This window comes from Patagioenas fasciata, chromosome 14 (assembly GCF_037038585.1).
Source record: "Patagioenas fasciata isolate bPatFas1 chromosome 14, bPatFas1.hap1, whole genome shotgun sequence".
Lineage (NCBI taxonomy): Eukaryota > Metazoa > Chordata > Aves > Columbiformes > Columbidae > Patagioenas > Patagioenas fasciata.
Window position 1 is genome coordinate 7,204,039 of NC_092533.1, and position 21,490 is coordinate 7,225,528.

General features: G+C 49.5%; 1 protein-coding gene across 1 annotated transcript; it reads left to right on the top strand.

Annotated features, from left to right (window-relative positions):
* CSF1R (colony stimulating factor 1 receptor) lies at window positions 1–20,995 on the top strand. Its single transcript, XM_065849141.2, has 21 exons — window positions 1–182; window positions 5,006–5,251; window positions 6,625–6,909; window positions 7,454–7,590; window positions 8,308–8,467; window positions 9,315–9,504; window positions 10,512–10,627; window positions 10,895–11,015; window positions 11,639–11,829; window positions 12,439–12,551; window positions 14,631–14,757; window positions 15,227–15,331; window positions 15,660–15,770; window positions 15,882–16,044; window positions 16,370–16,473; window positions 16,599–16,717; window positions 17,464–17,586; window positions 17,707–17,818; window positions 18,131–18,230; window positions 18,841–18,946; window positions 19,433–20,995. The coding sequence occupies exons 1-21, from the start codon at window positions 137–139 to the stop codon at window positions 19,562–19,564; spliced, it is 2,907 nt and encodes a 968-aa protein (XP_065705213.1). The 5' UTR covers window positions 1–136; the 3' UTR covers window positions 19,565–20,995.
* The last annotated feature ends 495 nt before the right edge of the window (window positions 20,996–21,490 follow it).

Consider the following 21,490-nt stretch of genomic DNA (forward strand, 5'->3'; position numbering starts at 1 on the left):
TGGTCAACTCAGAAAGGAGAAGCTCCTGCTGAGGGAGTGCTGGGGACGGTGCCTGCGAGGAGAGGTGTCTGCTGCTCGAGAGGATCCTCCATCCGTGTCCCCACTCCACACTGGGGACGCCACGCTCCCTGGGGACATGGGTCCTGCTCTCCTGCTGCTCACTGCAGCTGGCATCTGGCACGGTAGGTCCACCAGCCCCCCAAAGCCCTCTGATGTCTCTCTGGTGCAGCTTTGGGATGTAACAAGGGTTTCCTGGATGTCTGGTGTAAGTGCTCCATCCCTCCTTGGGCAAGGAGGGGTGACAGCCTCAGCAGGGCTTGGGATGGGGCAGTGCTGAAGTTGAATCGAAGGACATTTGGATCCTGGCAGGGGATTGCAAAGCCAGACTCCTGATTGTGTCTTAGCAAAACCCTGCTGTGAGCTGGGGTGGTTCCTGCTTCTGGATCCTGCTGAATGAGGCAGCCATGGCTGCTGTGGAGGGGGCGTAGACTGGGTTGTCGTAGCTTCATGAAGACCACCCAGAACTGGCTGTCACTGTAGAGGGAGGACAGTGGTGTGCTGCTAGTCTGCTTTGGCTCTGGAGCCCAGCTGTGCTGGGGGCTCGCTCTTGGCTGCCTGAAGCACTACTGGGGCAAGGCCAAGGGGTACAGAGGGGTGCACATAGTGTAGGAAGAGCCTTGGCGCTGGGGAGATGGGAAAGGGAAACTTCCCACTGTTTGGGTCTGGGGTGGGTTAGGAGGAAAGAAAGGCTCAGCTGAAAGTGTGCCCTAAGGGAGGTAGTCTCTGAAATAGCACTTTGACTAAATGGGGCAAAGATGTTTGGCCTTACAGTGAAAGAGTTGGGAAAGTTGGCTGCATTGGCACCTTCCAATGCGCCTTGTACCTGGCTGGAGATGTCTGAAGGTTGATGTTTTCTGGTGGTGCTGGCAGACACACCAGGTCTGTAAAGCCAGTTGTTAGACCTTTTGATGGAAACGGAACTCAGGCAGCCAAGGAGGAAAGGTAAATACACCTGGTTTTTGAGGCTGCAGAGATGGCCAAGAGGTGATAATCCATCAACCTCAAGAGTCACTAAGCTTATTTTGAGGTTTTCAACCAGAAAGAAACCAGTATTACTAATTTTGCATCTTAAGTGCTCGCAGCTTCTCAGAGCTTGCGCAGCACTTTCCTTTGTTTTCATCTTGAGTTTACTTCCCACACAATAAGGCTAGTGGGAAGTTCCCCCTGGAAAGAAGCAATCTGGGGGGAAAGCATTTGGCATGTAACAGGGAGGCAGTGTATCCCTCTTGAGCCACTGCTGCATCCGTATTTTCAGCCCAGGAAATGTGCATCCCTCTGGCTGCTGCACTGTGTGATGTTTCACTCCAAGTCACATCTTTGATGTGCTGAACGGGATTTTTCCAGGTCTGCTGTGCTGGGAATGGGGTTGTGAAGGCTGCAGTGTTTTTAATCTCTTATGTTTTTGTGGGGTTTGTTTGTTTGTTTAAGATATTAGGAATTAGGCAGGTCTGACAAAGATTTGTGAGAGATCGTAATGATGTCTCATGAGGATCTCTCTGAAGGTTCCTTGAGGCACTAGGCAAAGCAGTTCACGAGCTGTGACATTATCATCAGACGCTGTCTGCCGTGTCAGGGTGTTAGACACACGTTTGTCTGAGTACCAGCACTGTTGGCCATCTGTAGTGCAAAGCTGCAGCATGCCAAGGTTGTTCAAAGCAACAACTTCAAGCTGAAGCCAAAGCCTGGCTTCCTTCTTCTAACTCTTGGGTTGCAAGTGCATCTTCTGAGGACACCCAGGGTATGACCATCGTGGTCTGGGCTCTTGCTGGGGGAGTGCCAGGGGCTCAAATCCCAGCTTCAGATCAAGCAGAAGGAAGGATCTAAAATCTGACCAGCTCCCGTCTGTGTTCTTGGCCATCTTGAGAGCTCTTCCAGCAGTTTCTTTAGTTTTCTTCTTGTGGATGAATCTAAACCTCTGAGATAGAAGCCCCAAGCAGAGACATGATGAGTACCCTTTGCCCTGCCCAGATACTTCAGGTGAGTCTGGGGAAGGTGTCCTGAGAAACCAAGCTCTTCCCTCCCATCACTGAGTAGGAAGCAAGGGGAGTTCAGGTGTAGTATGGTCCCTTCTAGGGCCAGACCTTAGCCTAGATATCCCCTAGGACCAGTTCAAGGTCCTGATGGCTGGCTTCTGTGCTAAGGCTCTTGAGCCTGTGTCACGCAAACCTTCGCTTCTCCTTCCTCACCCTCCCCAAACTCTCAGCAGAGGAAAGCAGTGTTTTGGCTGGCATGGGAGAGGCAGGGACAGAGCCTGCAGCTGTAACTAGAGGTCATGGTTACACAACCCCAGTGTGGTAAAACCTTTGGCCAGCAGTTACTGGCAATGCTGCGGAAGCTGCTGGAGAGCAGCAGAGAGACATCCTTGGGCTTTGTGCAAGTTTGCACACTGGTCAGCAGGGACAAAGCCTCTCCCAGCAACCCTGCTTCCCCATTCTGGAAAAGGACCTGCTGGTCTGGCTTGTCCCCAAGCACACACAAAGGAGGGGACACCTGGGTGGCCTTCACCTGGCGTTGTCCTGCATTTAGCATCTCTGTCCTGTCTGTCCTCACCTGTGCCATTGACAGGAGTCTCCAGTGACAGCCTGAAGGCTGCTGGCATCTTCACTGTTATGGAGAGCAACTACTCTGAGCCTTTTCTGGCCAGAGCATCTCAGGAGTAACTGGAGGCTGATGACAACAAGGACACAATGTGACATGACTCTTGTCTGTCTTGTCCTCCTGCTGTGCCCAAACCAAGGACCAGCTACAACATGGTTGTTCCCTCAGCCAGTTTGAACACAGCTGTGGGTCAACGAGCTTGGCTCCCCCATTAAATGGTGCTGAAGCCTTGGTCATGAAGGGATAGATAAAACAGAGTAGGTGAAGGAAAAACGTCCTGTGATAGAGAGTAAAAACAACACAAATGTGTCAAGCCCCACTAGAAAACACAGCTCAGCAAAGAGGGAGGAATATTGTACCTCAGATATGTGGAAAATGTGGCTTTGCTAAGGATTCTATTTTTCTCCATTCTGGGAATAAATGAGGCTTTTCCTCTTTCCACAGAAAGATAAAAGCATCACTTAGAAAAACAAAACACAACAACAAAATAACCACCAACACCCTAGGGAAATAAAACATCAAATATGTCAAATATTCCATACTCCAAAGCTCCCTGTTCTCTGCTTCTTCCCACAGGGCCAGGGAGTTTGATCCAGACCTTGTTTGGGCTTCCCTTGGGCAACTGCTTCATTGTCACGCACCAGAAATGCTTTTCAGGGCCTCAGGTCTCATATTCTCAATGTTTCATTGCGCAGAGAGAGGCAGCAGCCCAAGACTGCTTAAATGATGCCCTTGGAGCTCTGATGGCCAGGCTCTGGCCTTACAGCCCCCAGCACAGCTGGTAGCACAGGACACATCTGTACCTCAGGCACAGGGAGAACTGTGAGCAGGGCTGGATGAGGATGGGTGTGTGTTGCTTTTGCTGGCCATGTCTAAGGCAGCACCCGGGAAGAGATGTGTTTTAAACCGTCTTGGGTACCTATGGCCAGAAGCCGCCTTCTCTTCTCTCCTCCCTGCAACAGGTTTGGGTGTTGAAGGGCTGTAACATCTGGCCACTATTCCCCTTTCCCCTGAAGGATATGCAGGTGCAGCTGGACTAATAGTGCCATTATAGGGTATTTTGTTCTCTCCCATTTCCTGAAAACTGCAGGGTTTATGTTCATTTGGACAACAAATGTTTCAACTAAAGAGCCCCTGCGAGTCCAGAGCAGTCTGCTGCGAGTTTGAGGCATCACAAGACCAAACTCAGCCCTTGTTTCTGTTGCCACCACTACAGAGCAGCACTTAATTGATAAATTGAGCAGTCACCTTTCCACCTAATATTATTTGAACCTGAGTGTGTGTCTCTTTAAGATGTGAGGATGGGTTAGCAGCCAGGAAGGGAAGCAGAAGTGGGAGAATAGCCCTCCATGGGGGCTGGAGGGGGGTGCGGAGCCCCCTGAGCACAGATAGCCATTCGCAATGTGTTTCCTGTCCTGCCCAGGGCCTGGCGTGGGGGTGGCTGTGCCGCTTCTTCCCCAGCCCCACGGCACTGATTCATTTCTCACTTCCCCCCTCCCTAAATATAGATGCTGATTCAAAGAACTCGCTGATGTGGCAAAATGGGTGGGGGGGGGGGGGGGGTGGAATATTTCCCCCTGATGCTAAGGGCTGGAGTGGGACCCTGGTTCCCGTTTATTCAGCCAGTGGAGAAACCGTCTTCAAAGTGGAGATAACATCCGAAATCCAACTGTGTGGGAATGCCAATGTCAACATGGCTAGTTCTGCTGTATTTATGACTGCAGCTATGGGCCTTCATGAGCCATTTAGCTTTTCTGTGGCACAGTTTCCCACCGCCAAATAATGCTGGTTTGCTTCATAATGATTTGACATTATCTGTGAGGAAAATGCTCTGAACTCCCTCTCTGCAGAAGTTTGCCAGATCTGTTCTAGATCAGCACAGCACCAATGCAAGAAAGGGAGTCCCATCCACTGGACTTGGCTTAAACTTCACCAAATGGTGTTACACGCTAACCAAGTTCATACAGTGACTCCAGCTCTGCCACAGACGGGAAACTGTTGCAACAAAGAACAAAATCCAATGGGAATAATTTCCAAGCTAGCATCTGGCCTAATCAGCTCCAGATGATTGTTTTTTTCTGTCCCAGTGCTCTTTGTGTTCACATGTGGCGTTTTCTCCATTCCCTGAAATTCACTCCTTGGAGTACGAGGCCATATTGGTCTGATGGGATGGAGAATGTGTGAGTAATGAGTAAGGTAAGCCAAAAGGCCAGTCTGAACCCCAAACCCAGCTTCTTCCTGACGCTGATCTACTCCATACTAACCAGTGTGAACTCCAACAGAACATCTTTAAGGATCATTTTTGCATCCTCACTCTTTTTCTTGCTTTTTGTTTGTTTGTTTTTAGGCTCAGCATCCCCAGTGATCAGCCCTGACCTCCCTGCTCTGGTTGTCAACACAGGTGATCCAGTCACCTTGCACTGCTCAGGAGAGTCCAAAGTTGAATGGAAAAGCCGAAAGGATACGTTCAGCAACCACACCAGCAGCATGCTCAGTATTCCCAAGGCCACTTACAGGGATACGGGCACCTATAAGTGTGCTTATCTCAACAGCAGTGACAGGGGCATTGCAACCGTGCATCTGTTTGTGCGAGGTAAACACATCTCCCTCTTCCCACCTGTGCTGGGAGAGCGGCTGCCTTTCAGGGAGCACAGCCTTTACACAGGTCATCTGTGGTTCTGTGTATATTTGGGGGAGCAGAACAAGCTCCTGGTGGGGCAGTGGCTTACCCACAACCATGTCAGCCCACATAAAATGGGGTCTGTGCCTGAAGCACTGGGGTAGAGTACAGAGCATCTGTATGTCATGTATATGGCCTGGACCTCTCCCTCCATTTCTATTCATGCTATTCTGTGATTCCATCCAAGCTATTCTATGATTCTATGAAGTCAGGCAAAGCTGATACAACCAAGAACTCACCTTGCTTGGGCAGTGGGAACCCAGTTTTCTTCCATCTGCCCCAAAAGGCTGATCCAGGGGCGCTGGTGAAGAGGTCATGAGAACCTCATCCCCACCGAAGAGGTCTTGTTACTCTTTGGGGTTGTGCAAAGCAGTGTGTCAGCAGTGTTGTCATGTCCACTGCCCTCCAGGTGTCACAGGGAAGCCCTGGGAGTGAAGAACTTGGAAAGTGTCACCTGCCCAGGCATCCAGAGCACAGGGCTGTGTCCTGCTTGCCAGCTCATGCTCCCCAGGTGGGATCCTGTCCTGGTGCAGAGGGAAACATGGACTCTTCTGATCACTCTGAAATGACTCCTGGCTGCTGTGCTTTGAAAAATATGGTCTTCAGACAAGGGATTAACAGATGAAATGTTTCATGTACATGAGGTTCTTAAAGACATGGTTTAGAGGTGGACTTGGCAGTGCTAGGTTAATGGTTGGACTTAATTATATTAAAGATCCTTTCCAACCAGAAGAATTCTATGGTTCTGTTTACCTTGGCTTCCCCTCCTGAAAAAACAGAGATGAAAGTCTTTTTGGTGTTGTAATGAGCAGTGAGACTGGGAAATCAGAGAACCATATTACCAGTACCACAGATAAGGGACTGAGTCACACGAATCACATCCTCACAACATGACCTGAGCCCCAGATATTCTTCTATCTCAGAAGAAGTTATGCTATTATGCTTCACCACTTGAGTTCAGCCTTTCCCTTGTACCAGGGAAGCTGGAGGTCTGATAAATAAAACACCATGGTGAAAAGTTTAATTAGAGGTAAGCACACTTCTCAGTCTCTCTTGCCTGTGTGCATTTGTGAGTTGATTGTGTGCTCTCCTCAAATGCCTTAGCTGGAATTGGGCTCGTCCTGTGAGTTTTTGGAGGCTGAGTCAGGCAGGTGTTGAGCAGAGCTGACCCAGCATCCAGCTCCCACTGGGCAGCAATGCTGGACTCTTGCCTTTGCTGGAATGTATTTCTCAGCTTCAATACGTTTTCTGATCCCGTTCTCTGGCCTACCTTGCCTTCTCTGCAGATCCAAATAATGTGTGGTACGTCCCAACCTTCAGGACCTTTGTGACCCAAGGTGGCAATGCTGAGCTCCCTTGTCTCATCACGGCCCCAGAGTACGGATCCAGCGTGACGCTGATAATGGATGACGCCTCTCGTCTCTCACCCGGGACAAACTATTCTTTCAGTGCTGAGAAGGGAATAACACTATACAATGTGCAAAGCAAGCAGAAGGGCTATTACCGATGCCAAACAATGATAAACGGAAAAACAGAGAAGTCATCAAGAATAAGACTGATTGTGGAAGAAGGTAAAGGGTTGGTGTTGATGCTGTCCTCAGGGAGGCAGCAATATCTAAGCTGGTTACAGTAGATACTTAGGGAAAATCTCCTCACTAGTGGTAGGAAAGACCTGAATCTGCCATCTTTAAAGGGTATTTAATAGGGGCAAAATTCCGTTAGCTTTTGGCAAATTGGCTCCTTCAGGCAGGCCTCCATGGGTTCAGCAGTGTTCAGACCTTTGCAGGCAGTATCACAGAACAGAGAAAAAAGTCCACCCATCTCCCCAATGTTCTGCAAGTCCTCAAACCCTGATGGTCAGGACATAACCGTGGCAGAAGGTTCCCCTTCCCTTTCAACCCAAGGTGCTGACTGCTGTGCTCTCCCTCACTTCTACTGCTTCCCATAGACATATGCACAAAAAGAAGTGATGATCCCTGGGGAAGGAGAAGGCTGGGGGTAAAGCGACTGAAGAGGATGGAAAGGAGAAGGTAGCCAGGCCCTGGGGAGTCTCCAGAGCACACAGGGTCACCAGACCAGCCGATGTTGAATGTCTTTCTGCTTGCCTTTGTGTAGCACGGGAGAAGCCTGTGTCAGTCATGATGGACCCAATAGACCATGTGCGAATTGTCGGTGAAACTTTCGAAGTCACGTGTAGAGTAATTGCTCCTTCCCACAAGTATGACATCAGATGGGTGACAGCAGCAAAGAGCGTAAGTTGTGCACCTTCGAGGAGGGAATAGGGCTTTCCTGGAAACTGGGGGTGGTAAGAACTGCCCAGCCCCAAGCTACCTGCAGTAAAGTCTTGAACTGCCCAACCAAAGCAGCTATTTAAACAAGCTATAGAAGTCTGAATATGACCAACCTTTCCTTGGGATGACACAGAGCTAAGAAACACCTGCCCATCATCAGGGTCCTGTTGCAAGAGAGAAATACATTGTTTCATTTGGGTTCATGGAGCAGCAGCCACAGTACCTACTAAGGCAACATTTTTCCATCAAGCCCTGCCAGGGCTTATAAAGCAGCAAACATGTTCAGGACACAGAGTTCCCTGGAGAAAAGATATGGGTGAAGAATGGCTATGCATTTCAAAAATCGCTGTTGTGCTGACTTTTAACTGTTAGATGGTCAGATAAGGTTTGCTAAAAGTCCCTATTATGTCTGATGTCTTTACTAAGGAATTGAAATAACATACAAGATAGGTTTGGATCACACAGCTTGCAGTTATAAGACTGACAATAGCTACAGCCCTAACTGCTGTAGAATATCTGTCCTGAATACTTGGGTTTAATATGGTTTTTGGTCTCCACAGAGATAGTTCTCAGTGACAGAGGCTCTATAACAAAGCTCAGTTGCCCAGACTAAATATTATTTAGTCCCATGCTCTGCCCTTCCAAGAAAGTGCCTGATGTTCCTTTTCTGCCTGACAGGTCAGGACAACTAAAAAGGTTAGCTTTGAAAACGAGAACTACTTAATCAGTGACATCCTGTCTGTTCCATCGGTGACCATGGAAGATATTGGGACGTACACTTGTATAGCTAACAATTCAGCAGGATTCAGGAATGCCTCCACGATGCTTCAGGTAGTAGGTGAGTGCTTCCCCAAAAGATCAGGAAGGTGTGGGCTGAATCACATGTAACCTTGAGTATTTGCCACTCCTGCCTCCATCTTGTTCCTGGTTTTGTTGTTGGAAACATCGTTCTTGCGTGTGTGTGAGGGCTCACATGAGAACTGTGGAACTGCTAGGGAAGGACTTGGTGTTGCCCTGACATCTTAAGGTGCAGGAGGACATGTTTTGGAGTCTGAATGAAAACTGGAAATCTCTTCTCAATTTCTTTGTGTTTATAAACAGCTTTCAAATAAAACAACAACGGGGCAAGGTTACACTGAAGACCACAAAAGGGTGGCTAGAAGGAAGGGCAAGCCACACGAGCAGAGCACAGAGCTTTCTCTCTTCCAGTAACAGATCCACATAAGAGGATTCAGGTCTATTATACGCTTGTTGGTATCTCAGGAAAGAAAATTTGTCCTCAGAGGCTGCTGCATACCATGACTCAGAAACCGCACTTGGCCTGAGTTGTTTCCAAGCGAGAAGCCAGGAGTTTAGCTAAGGGGCTTGTTTTCTACAGACAGTCAGGAGATACAGTTTTAGCCTCATCACTTATTAGGATACAGCGTGTAAAACCTCTTTCCCCATGGGAGTTCACTACGATTTTATAGCTCTCCTCAGGCAGACACTAATCCAAGCTGCCACGACAAAGAAGCAATTTAAAAGTACTCCTTTGGCAACATAACCTGTGTAATGCCTCATTCCCTCCTCCAGTCTCCCAGCTGAGGCTGCCCTTTCCAATAACGGTCCATTTATGAAGCTGGTATAAGCTTGTTTCAGGTCTCTGTCCATGCCTGCTCATGGTCCTGCTCTCCTCCATCCTGCAGAGAGAGGTTTTGTGTTCCTGACGCCAGTGCCAGCCACCAGCCAGGAGGTCGCTTTGGGAGAGAGTCTGAAGCTGCAGGTCCACATTGAGGCTTACCCAAAACTTATCCGCTGGGGCTGGGAGCACACGAACCCACTAAAGAACTCTGGGAGTACCACATTCAAGGGCCAAATGATTTCTGGAAACAACTGGTATGTGCTCTCTCTCTTCTACATTGGCAATGGCATGTTTCTGGCAACACTTTCAGTGTGAGACAGGCAGACCTCATGCTACTCACAGAAAACTCTGGTTTTAAAGAAAGGAACTGTTCTACCCTTCTGTCTTTCCAGTACTATTAGCAAACCACAGTGAGCATATCTGATCAGGTCAAGGAGGACACCACCTCCGTCTAACTTGGCAGCCTTCTCTTTAGAAAACCTTGTGGCATCACATCTGTGGTCTGGTTGTTCAAATTTGCGCTCTCCTTGCAGGAAGACATTGCAGGGGTGAATGAACAGTACAAAAAACCTGAATCCCCTTGCTGCTGCTCAGACCTGTCTCATTCTCTGCAGTCTGGAGAGGGACTGTATGCCCCATGTCAGGTGAAGCCAGAAATATTATGTGGATAAGACCTAATGGAGGGCAGAGCCCTGCTCTTCCAAAGCCTAGAGTCAACTGAGAGTGAAAGAAAGAGAATAATTCCATTTGTTACAGAGTTTTGGCAATACTCCTTTCATTTTCTTAGAAACCTGAAATAATCCACAGGAGAGGAACTGTGCCACTCAGCAAGCACAATGGCTTTAGGGAGAACTTTTTCTTGCATTGGTATCTGAGAAATGAGGGGCAGAGGGCACTAGGGACCATGACTTGATGGGCTAAGAAATGGGAGGAGTAACTCATTCTGTCAAAGACAGTGGGACCAGCATCCTCTCGCCCTTCAAAAGCAAAATTTAGATGTTAAACTCTTCGTCCTGACCATTCACTCACCTGTAGCCTTTCAGAAGTGCTGTGCACTTGGTGGCAAAAGGAAGACCAGAACTTCCCTACTTCCCCTGAAGAAACAAGTAGCAGATTCCCCTTGTGGGCTGGGATTAGTGCTGGGAAGTGTTCACCCACTCCAAGGCAAGGGAAGCAGCTGCATCTTGCTGAGCAAAGGCTGAGTGCTTGTGTTTCCTCAACACAGCTTTCTTCATGGTGTTTACTCTCTCTTTGTGAGCAGGTATAACAACACGCTCTTCCTGAATCGTCTGCAGGAAGGAGAGGGAGGTCTCTATACATTTTATGCCCTCAACAATGAGACCAATGCATCAGTTACCTTCAGTATTTCTGTGAAATGTAAGTGTTCGGCAACGCCTGTTCTTTCACCCTGCTTGCCCTGGGGCTGCTGCGCAGCTGGCAGCAAATAGCGTTGCGTACCAGGATGCTTCCAGCCCAGCGCCCACAGGACACAGCCAGACAGCATCTGGGACCCAGCCCAAACCTACGCATAGCACAGGGGTTCCTGATGTTTTATTGTTGCACACATGGAAAGTAAATCAGAGCACAGGGAATGTGTTCTTCCTCTGGTCATAGCACTTGCTCCTTATCTGCCTTCCCCAACAGCTCCTCCAAGGGTCTGCAAAATCAAGGTGCCAGCCAATGACTCCAGCATCCTTCAGTGCATGGCCATCGGCTACCCTGCCCCACGCATCGAGTGGTACCAGTGCCCCATCCACTCTGACAGGTAAGAAATGCCCAGAGGACTGAGCACCTCCATGGCGTGCACTTGCTCTTGCTGTGCTGGCATTTGCTGAGCACCAGCACCATGTGGACTTGCTTACAGGCAACATAGCAGACCCTGTTCAGTAATGGCAATGAGGAGGCTGCTCTGCCAAAAAAAGAGGTTCTTGGGGAATGTTTGAGGACAGTGGGTAGGTACTTATTCCTGAAGTCCTGAGCTTGAAGAGGTTGCTGTAGAGCTACATGCTTGCTGGTCTTAGTCATTTTTCTAGGACCTCCACAGGCCTGAAACTCCGCAAAGCACAGGCATACTGAGCTACAGCATGATGGGAGGCAACTGCAGCTGCCTTGGACAGGGGTGGTTGTGTCTCAGAACCAGCCCTATCCAAGGAAGGAACTGCTGCAAGAACACAGCTGTAGCTACATAAAGGCAGTTAAAGCTCTTATCTATATAGTGCTTTGATGTTCAGGGAAAGGTCTTTTAAGCAGGCAGTGAGTAACTTGTCTCGTAGAGCTGCAGCCCTAATTTCCAGTGTCTCACCTCCAGTCTGATACAGGTTCCAATTAACTTAAGAGCAACTGTGCTGCAGAGGAACACTCATTCTCTCCTGCTTGGTGTCTCTGCAGATACAACGAGGACTATAGGCTGCTACTGAATGACTCCAGTCCCCAGGTGATGAATGTATTGCCCTTCCAAGAGGTGGAGGTGGAGAGCACTGTTCCATTTCAGGAGCTGGGTGCCAATTTCACCTTCTGCTGTCTGGCCATTAACCGAGAGGGGAACTCTTCTGACATGCTTCACTCACTCACCATCACAAGTAAGATACAAACTGGTAGCTTAGCATAGTGGGGGAGAATTTGAGGGCCCATCTTCCTATACATGTATACATACATCCCTATTGTCTTGTAAGAATGGTGGCATAAATTCCACAAGCCCTCTGTCTTCACAGGAGGTGGGAGGCTTTGACTTTTGGCAGTCCTAGCAGCCATGTGGGAACTGCTGGCTGGGCATAACCTGGTGCCAAAGGCTGAGCCACACCATGAACACCTGATAACTGCAGGGTCCAGCTCCAGGGCACAGCTCAGCCAACTGGAGTCCAGGGCTTGCATCTTCTGATTGGACTCTTCTTGCTGCACAGATCTGGGTCCCCAGTTAGTATGACCTGGACATGATTGTCTTTGTGTGGAAGTTGGGGTGCACGGGGGGAAACATTGCAGCCTTGAGTTTGGCATCAAGAACTACCCTCAGTTCCCAGCAGCTCTTTTGGGTGTCTGTAAGACCTGCAGTGAGTTGTGTTGCATACAGGGGAAGCCTAAGTGAACAGCTGAGCAAAATGTGTCTAGAGATGAGGCGGTAAGGATTGAAAAAGGAGCGTTTTACTCACCCCTGGTTTTGTTTTTGTTTTTTTTTTTTTTTTCTCCTCCAGGAAGTATCATGGCCCCACCAAACAAGCTCTTCAGCCCCATTCTGTCCACCTGCACAGGCACATCAGTCCTACTGCTCCTCCTACTCCTCTTCCTTCTCTACAAGTACAACCAGGTCAGATTCCCTGTTGCACGGTAAGAGCTGCAGGGCCTGCCCAGCCTCACTGGGTCTGCCAGCAGCCACAGGCAGGGACCATCCCGCTGGGAGGTACCACGCAGGTCACCTCCACTGCCTCCCAAATTCCCCCAGGAGTTTCCTGCTGCAGGGCAAGGCTCATGCATCAAACCCAGAGTGTTCACATCTCTCCCACCCTGGTGCCTCACTCTTGCAGCCCAGAAGTCAATGTGGATATTCCTTGGAGCCAAAGGTGCTCGCTCTGTGCTGTCTCTTGAAGCTGGTTTTGCTCTGGTCACCATGAAACATATTAAGGAGAGAGAAAAAAAAAAAAAAAGGTGGTTTGCATCTTGCATCTACTTTTTGTTCTCCTCCTTGCTTTATAAAAAGCTGTCTTTATGGGGAAACAGGATGATGTTAGAAGGTGTTTGTCTCCAGGAAGACTTGGTCACTATTTTTACACAGGAACTTGCCCCATTTTCTCTGCAAGACTAATTTTCAGCATTTGGATTCCTTCTCTGTTGTTTCCATAAACTGTACCAATCAGTAGCCACCTCTGCTTCATCAGTGGGTGAAACATCTCATGTTTTTCAGCTCTCCCTCTTCACACCCTTCCTTTGACAGCCCATCAAGGCTGCAAATTTTGCAGCAAAGTTCTGGTGCTGGTTGTCAGAAGATCCATCAGACCTCTCTCCCAAACAAGCGCCTACAGCTTTGCAGGCAGAGCTGTCTTTGGCCAGTAGACCAGAGATAAAGAGGTGGATGGATATGTAAGCATGGCTTTAAAGAAACAGCTTTCAGGAAGGCCTTGCCAGCCCAAGAGAAGGAGGATATGTTTATAAATAATCTTATCTTTCTCAACCATGGGCTTCTTGAGCCATGGTTGACTGCTGCAGTGCTAGGGGAACCGTGGAGCAGAAAGCAGCAATTCTCACCCTCTGGGAGCAGGCAACAGCAAATAAACTGAGTGCCTGTGGCAATTTTTATGAGGGACCTCCACCAGAAACTGTGCTGTTTTGGAACATTCCTGTCTGGGCCTTTTTCAGCAGCCTGCATGGGCATGGATGTTCAATTCTTGGGCAAATCAAAAAAGAAACAGTGTATGTTGAGGGGGAAACAACCAGATGCTTTGCATCTAAACCACAGGTCTGTTTGTCTCAGTTATGGTCCCTCATGCCTGTGCTAACCCAGCTTTGGGCACCTACCCGCATGCTGCATCCTTCTCTGCAACTATTCAGGGGAAGTGGCGAGGAGAAGCATTTCAGGACCCACCTCCAGTAGCTGGGACATGAGGTGACTCACCACAGCCATGGTCACTCCACCCATGTTTCCCTCGCCTGCCTTGGTGGACTTGAGACCACCTTTGCCACTCTGGTTGTGGGTCCTTTCCTGTCTCTTTGTATAGGAGCAAAGTCCGAACACAGTATTCTCATGACAAGCTATTTAGCTGCCTTTCTCTGTATTCGTGTCTCCAGACTGGCTCTGTAGCCACCTCAACATTAACAACAACACTCAGCAAAGCTGGCGACTGCCTCTGCCCACAGACACCAGCAGTGCTTTTCTCTGTCCTTGCCTGGTTGCTTTTGCTGTGAGATTTGTGGAAAAGAGATTTTACTTCTCTTTCCCCATGTCTTTCTTTTTCTCCCTGTAAGTGAGACAGGGCTAGGCCAGCTCCACCATTCTGCTGTGCTCAGCAGCACAGGATACCAAGGAAGGGGACAGAGCAGGGACATCTTCCTCTGGCACCAGCTGGTCACAGCTCAGCCACTGTGTGGGGGGACATGGTGGCTGTCCCCGCTCTGCCATCCCAAGCGAGGGTAGTGGGCTGCTTTAAGTGAAAGAGGCAAGAGAGCCTCCCTCAGTCATGGGTGATGACTTGAGGGGGACTTTATAACAGCAAAGGGACCAGGCTGTCTGGGCAAAGCCTCTCTCAGTCCCGGTTCAAAGCAAGAAATATTTGATGGGCTGAAACCCAAGTCTTCGCTCTGTGCCTGCAGGGTGAGAGCTAAAGTGTGTGCTGGGACTGGGGAACCCTCAGGACTTGGGGGACACTGAATAACTGCAGCCTCTTCCTTACAGAAACCCAAGTACCAGGTGCGATGGAAGATCATTGAGGCCTGTGAAGGGAATAACTACATCTTCATTGATCCCACTCAGCTGCCATACAATGAAAAATGGGAGTTTCCCAGGAATAACCTCCAGTTTGGTAAGAAACCTTCCTTGCTCATTGCATGGCAGCAGGCAGCTCACCAAGGAGCTGAAGTGCTCCAAAGTACAGAGCCAAAGCAATCGGGCAACATCCAAAGCTGCATCCAGGCATTACAGCAACATCCTTAACCGGGCCCTGCTGCTCTCTTCCACAAAGAACTACAAATGTGAGGGTACAACCTCCACTGCTGCAAGGAAGGCTGAGAGGATCGTGCCTCTCCCCTTGCGTTTCTAAAGTGTGGAGCTGGTGAGCCCGTGTTTGGACAGGGCCTCTTTCACCTCATCTTTGCTCACAGTAGAGTTCCCCTCAAACATTAACGAGCTCCTGACTCAGGGATGTGTCATCTTGTCTGAGCTCAGCAGGAATCCCCACCACCAGACATCCTCCCCAACGCTGCGTGCAGGACCACTGCTCAGCCTCTTTCTACAAAGCATCTTGTAAGCACATATTTTTTCCCCCTCTACAGGAAAAACTCTTGGAGCAGGAGCCTTTGGAAAAGTGGTAGAAGCCACTGCTTTTGGGTTGGGCAAAGAAGATTCGGTCCTCAAAGTGGCTGTGAAGATGCTAAAGTGTAAGCTCAGAGCAAGTGGAAAAGGCTGAAATCCCCAAGCTCCTTTGTGCAGGATGTAGTGCATGTTCACCACGTGTTCATGCTCCCAGGCTGCAACATCTACTTATTTAGATGTTCCTGTGATAAGCACTGGGTGGTGGAATGGCAGTGCTGCCGTTTTTGTGGATGCGTGGCCAGAGACACAGACAGAGAAGGAAATTTCTTCTCTGAGTGTGTCTCCTCGTTTGATTCCATATCTCTGTCTGCAGCTTTTTCTGTTCCCCCCCCTTCATCTCTTCCATGTCCCTCCTTCACTCCTTCACGCAGCCCTTCTCCTCTTGTCTTGCAGCATCAGCAGACACAGATGAGCAGGAGGCTCTCATGTCTGAGCTGAAGATCATGAGTCACTTGGGACACCACGAGAATATTGTGAACCTGCTGGGAGCATGTACCTATGGAGGTAGAATCCCACAGCCCTATTTCCCCCACAGACCCTCGCCACGACCTGCAATCCACAGGACAGGTCACAGTAATACCACTTCTTAATTAACCCTTTCTGCCTCTCTCCCAGGCCCAATCCTTGTTATCACTGAGTATTGTCGCTATGGAGATCTGCTGAATTTCTTGCGGAAGAAGGCTGAATCCATAATTATTCAGGATTCTGCCCTGGACACCTCTTTAGACAGCACTGCTGATTACAAAAACATTGACCTAGAGAAGAAATACATCCGCAGGTAAAAGCAGAGCTCTGGTGGCCACAGGGCTGAGCAATGCAGTGTCTGGGTTCTTGCTGGGAGAAGCATGCAGAGGACTCTGCTGGGGAGAGATTAAAGCCAAAGCTCTGGGGAGGCAGTGCATGGAACCCCGCACCACAGGACACCTAGGTCCCCTTTCCAAATAAGCGTCAGTGTTGACTTTCCCTTTGCCCTTAAGCCTCTCGCTAAGCCACTTCCTGCAGGCAGGGATGTGGTTTCTTCTCTCAGTGGATGTGGAGAAGGGCAGAAGGTGCTGCTGGAGGGTTGCTAACAGCCTCCCCCATCTCTGTTGCTTCTGTCTCAGTGACAGTGGCTTTTCAAGCCAGGGTTTGGAAACATATGTTGAAATGAAGCCTGTGTCATCATCATCATCTTCTTCAGCATCATCAGATTCTGTGCAAGCCAGGGGTGAGTTAAAAGTTCATATCTGTGTTTTCATGATTTCTTTATTCTGGCCATCCTGTTTGGTTTAGGCATAGCTTGCGTTACTCAGCGGGTTTGCAGCAATTCTAAAACTTTGTTTTGAATTGCAGCGAAAAGCTCAGAAGAAGAACACGAAACCAGGGAGGACCTCCGTCCCCTCAATCTCTCTGATCTGCTACAATTCTCCAGCCAGGTGGCCCAGGGCATGGCATTCCTCGCATCCAAGAATGTGAGTGCCGAGCAGACAGCTGCCCCAGCATCCCCAGCTGGGAGATGCCAGTCCAACCAGCAGGCATCAACCATCCGATTTGCACAAGGCTTCAGATGATTTTGGACAGAGTGGCCAAGCTGAGGCACCCTGCTGCTGGAAATGAGCCTCTCTGCTCCATCTGCTGGGTTCAGAGATGCTGGTGACTGACGTTTCCTTCAGAGCCTTCTTCTCCCACGGGCTCGGGACAGGCCATCACGGCAGGGTGGTGTTACGGGGGGAGCCCAGGGCTGTGTGTTGTGCTAGTCTCAACATTTTCTCCCCAGCTTTTACAAGAGGGCAGGAACTCTGAGAAGCTTTCTCACATTGGCAGCTTCCCCGCTGCCCTGAGGACAAGGAACCGAAAGTGGCCGTTGTGCTGTCTGCCAGGGCTGGCTCATTTATAGCACCAGAGAGTAACCATATGACCACTCCAGAGACGAGGACCCAGTGTCAACAGCCCCTGGCTTCGAGCTTCCACCATGGGGACAATGACTGCCCCATGAGTGATTAAAGGACATGGCATGAAACGTCACCATGTCTTAGCATTGCAAATGAAGCAGTTGAAAGAGAGCCTGTCCTCTTTGTATGTGACATGGTGCCTCTGATGGGTTTTTCAAGCAGTCTGTGATCTGCTTGGCCCCTTAAGTGGTTCAGTGACAGGTCTGGGCCATGGGGAATTGGCTGGGGATGTTGCCTGGGCCTCAGCCGCACTCTCTTCTCCCCAGTGCATCCACCGTGACTTAGCAGCCAGGAACGTGCTCGTATCAGATGGACGGGTAGCCAAGATCTGCGACTTCGGTCTGGCCCGTGATATCATGAATGATTCAAACTACGTTGTGAAAGGCAATGTAAGTAATTAAAGTGAGGGCAGGAGAGGGTACTGGAGGTGGGGTGAGGCTGGAGCATGAATGACAGGGTGTAGTGTAAGCTGCCAGATCGTCCCAGTCTGCAGGACTCTGTTCTTCCAGGCCCGCCTGCCTGTGAAATGGATGGCCCCGGAGAGCATCTTCAACTGCATCTACACAGTGCAGAGCGACGTATGGTCTTACGGCATCCTGCTCTGGGAGATCTTCTCCCTTGGTAAGGAAGAAGCCATCTTGCAAACCTCTTTTGTTTCCCATGGCTTACCACTGCCCTATTATCTCTGCAGAAAGGTTTCTAAGAAATGAGGAAGATTGACAACAATCTGGGTTTTATGAGAGCTATAAAAGACTGTTACACTTCCAGAGGGACCATTGAAAGCAATGCATCCCGGATGATTTTCTCTAACTCAGAACTCCCCGAGATCAAGTAGCACTGGCTCAGGCGGTGCTCCAGGCTGCCTCTTCCCACCCCACAAGGCTGTTGTGTCAAAGCCTCTGATCTGAGAGTCACCTCCTGTCACTGTCACAGGTAAAAGTCCATATCCTGGCATGGTGGTGAACAGCAAGTTCTACAGCATGGTGAAGCAGGGGTACCAGATGGCCAGGCCTGACTTCGCTCCCTTGGAAATGTGAGTGTGTGCAGAGGGTGACAGGGTGGCTGGAGACACTTGGTGGGGAGTGGGCAGGGAGAGGGCACAGAGACCTTGGTCACAGGTGTGCCTGCTGCTCCCAGGTGTGCCTGCTGCTCCCAGGTGTGCCTGCTCTTGAGGCTCAGGTTGGATGCTATCAGGGTGTTGCTTTCTGCAGGAAAGTAAGAGCTGGGGCAGTCAAAAATGATGCTCTATTCAATATTTCCTCTGTTTATGGACAGGAAGATGGAAAAGCTGATGTCTCGAGTATTATTTCTGTTTTTATGGGGGGAGGGGTCCACTACTTTTGACTCTAGGACTATGAGAAGACAAACCTGAGTGGGTTGGAGGAGGAGAATGAGAATAAGCTTAAAGAAAAAAGTACTGGAGGCATAAGCCCCTTGTTGACAGATTAGTTTGCTTTATCTACTTCTGTGCTCCCCTTCCTCTGGAGCACTGCACATGTGCTGACCACAGGTTTTATAGGCAGGAAGAGAAGGGACAGCTCAGGACTGTATGCCTGAAATACAAAGTGCTGCAGGGAAGAGTCTGGGGGCACAGACCCTCCGGTAGCTCAGTGCGACCACCCTGTCCCTGTGTGGCCCTGCAGGTACAGGATCATGCAGGCATGCTGGAGCCTGGAGCCCACACAGAGACCCACCTTCGATCAGATCGGCTGCTTCATTCAGAAGGAGCTGGAGGTGCATAAGGAGCAGGTGAGGACCTTTAGAGAGGGGAGGTGGGGGAGATATGCTTTTTCCCTACATGAACATAGCTCCTGGCCAGCTTTCCTGGTGATGTCCCTGACCTTTAACTGATGGGAGTAGTTTAGTGCTGCTGGAAAGCACAGAGAGGAATCCAGATTTCCCTGTGCTAAAGGGTTACATCACTCTCCACCATGACCAAAGGAGGCCAGACAAAGAAACAGAGATTTGCAGCAATATGGGTAGCGATAGGACAACCCTGCCCCCTGCCCTGGGATTTGGCGTGCAGCTGGACAGAAGCTGGACTGCCTCCTGGCTATGGCTGTCCTGTGGCTCTAGGAAAACAAGGGCACACCTGTCCTGCCAGCTGGCCCTGCCCTGTGGGCAGAGCGCAGGGTAGTGTTGAGTTAGCATCTCCAGCTGGTCACCTGTGCAGAAACAGGCATCATACACCCTTGAAAGGACTGAAACGCACTTGGGGTGGTTTTTGCTTTCTAGGACTACACCAACCTCCCCTCCCCTGCCGAGGAAGACAGTGGCTGTGATACCTCCGGCTGCTGCGAGGAGTCCTGCGAGCAAGAGGAGAGCGGCCAGCCCCTTCTCAAGAGCAACAACTATCAGTTCTGTTAGCTGGTACCACCACCCAGGGCGGATCTCCGTCCTCCTGGCTCTGCAGAGCACAGGGTTCTGCTCTGCTCAAGGACACAGGTGCCACCTGCTTTGGCTCTTCCCTCTGTGCTTTCTGAACTATGAGTGTTACAGAGTCCTTCACTGAAAAGATAGCGCTGGAGTGACTCAACACCAAGACTCACCATGGGGTCCTTAAAGTCTTATCTCAAGTGTAGCATAGAGCTGTTGGGACAACTCCCCCTCTGTGAGCTAGAGAGGTCCTTGTCACCTGCCCCCTCACCTCCCAGAGGATGCTGGGCAGGGGTTTGGTTTTTTGTAGTTTTTTGACATTTCCAAAAATGACTCACGTGCCTTGTGTGTGCACATCTTGAACAAAGTCCTGAACCTGCAACTGCTCCACATGCCAGCAGCAGCTCTCTTTCTTGGTGGTCGCGCTCTATTCCCTTTGCAGAGCGAGTGTTTAGGTATAGGTAAAGCCTTCACTTAGCATTAAATATGCATTAACCTTTACATTTCTTCATGCAATCTACCTCTCCGCAGCTGATGCTTCTGTAGGGATTGTTTGAGAGAAGACATCCCCAGGGTTATATGAACTTGTGCCCCAGTGACAGGACAGAGGGGCAATTGTTTCTCAGGTAAAATACAGATGTAACCAGTGTTCTTCCATGTGAATGCTGCACACAATCCCAACCCAGGAAAGAATGGCAGCTTAAACAGATCTGGAGATAATCAACATGACACATATCCTATAAAACTTTTGAATTATTAAAAATGTAGCAGTCACTGCCTTTGTCACAATTAGAGATATGCTCTTGTACATATTTTCCTGAGTGTATTTTAATAGTACAGCTGAGATAATTATTTTTCATAAGCTAGGGCCTAATGCCCTTACACTTATTTCTCACTTAGCTCTTGGTGAGGGCTACTAATGCCACAGCCACCTGGTCCTGTGTAGCTACCAGAAGCAGCTAATGAACCTTCTTAGCTTCACCTGACTGGGTGGGTGAGGGATCAGTACTCCAGGTACAAGCACTGACAGGACTCAGGCAAACGACAGTGAGACAGAGTGACTGTGGGGCAGGTGGCCTTTGTCACACTGTGAACAATTACACTGTGGGCCTCTTCTGATTTTATTAAACCCAGTTTTATCCTAACACCAAGTGATTCATTCCTCCTTACTAAGTAAATTGCTAATATATTTCTATCTGTCAGCATTATAAAGAATAAAACTAAGATGTTTAACAAAACAAGTCTCTTCCAGGGCTTTAAGGACTGTTCTCAGAGGGGAACAGATCAGAGCAAGGGTGATGCACTGGCGCACCCTCACACCTTGCAGCTCTGGTCCAGTTCATCAGACATACTTACTACCAGCTCTCAGAAGCATTCAATCTTGTATAATGAAAAAAACATTAAAAGCAAGGTTTTAAAGCACTCTGCTCTGTCTGGCCTGTCTGTAACTGGGAAAAACAAAGCAGTACCCATGCATGAATATAATGTCAGAGTAACTTCAATTGTGATGATGGGACACCTGACAACGGTCACTGTGTCTGAGTCTGTGCAATGCTGAGGGCAGGGCCCCGGTGACCAGACTGGAGCTCACGGCAGCAGAACCATCTGTACCAACGGCTCAAACACAGCAGGGGCTGCAGCCCAGGCTCTCAAGACACATCCTGAACAGAAGCTACCGAGACCTGCTGCAGACTCTCACCTACAACAGTCACCTCAGGATGCACCCTGTGCATGAGCTGCAGATCAAGAGCAGGCAGAGCAGGGGAGTCAACCATCTGCAGAAGTAACTTGCTGGCCACTTATAAGAACTATACCTTACCTATATTTAGCAGGATAATTTTATTTGATGCTCTGGTGAGATGGCCCAAGCAATCTCTTGAGCTGCTCCTCTCGGGACACCTTGCTTCTGAGACTCCA

Coding starts and splice junctions, on each gene's coding strand:
- CSF1R (XM_065849141.2), top strand. CDS start 137: ATGGGTCCTGCTCTCCTGCTGCTCACTGCAGCTGGCATCTGGCACG. Junction 5,252..6,624: donor CGTGCATCTGTTTGTGCGAG/GTAAACACATCT, acceptor CCTTCTCTGCAG/ATCCAAATAATGTGTGGTAC. Junction 12,552..14,630: donor TTCTCTACAAGTACAACCAG/GTCAGATTCCCT, acceptor TCTTCCTTACAG/AAACCCAAGTACCAGGTGCG.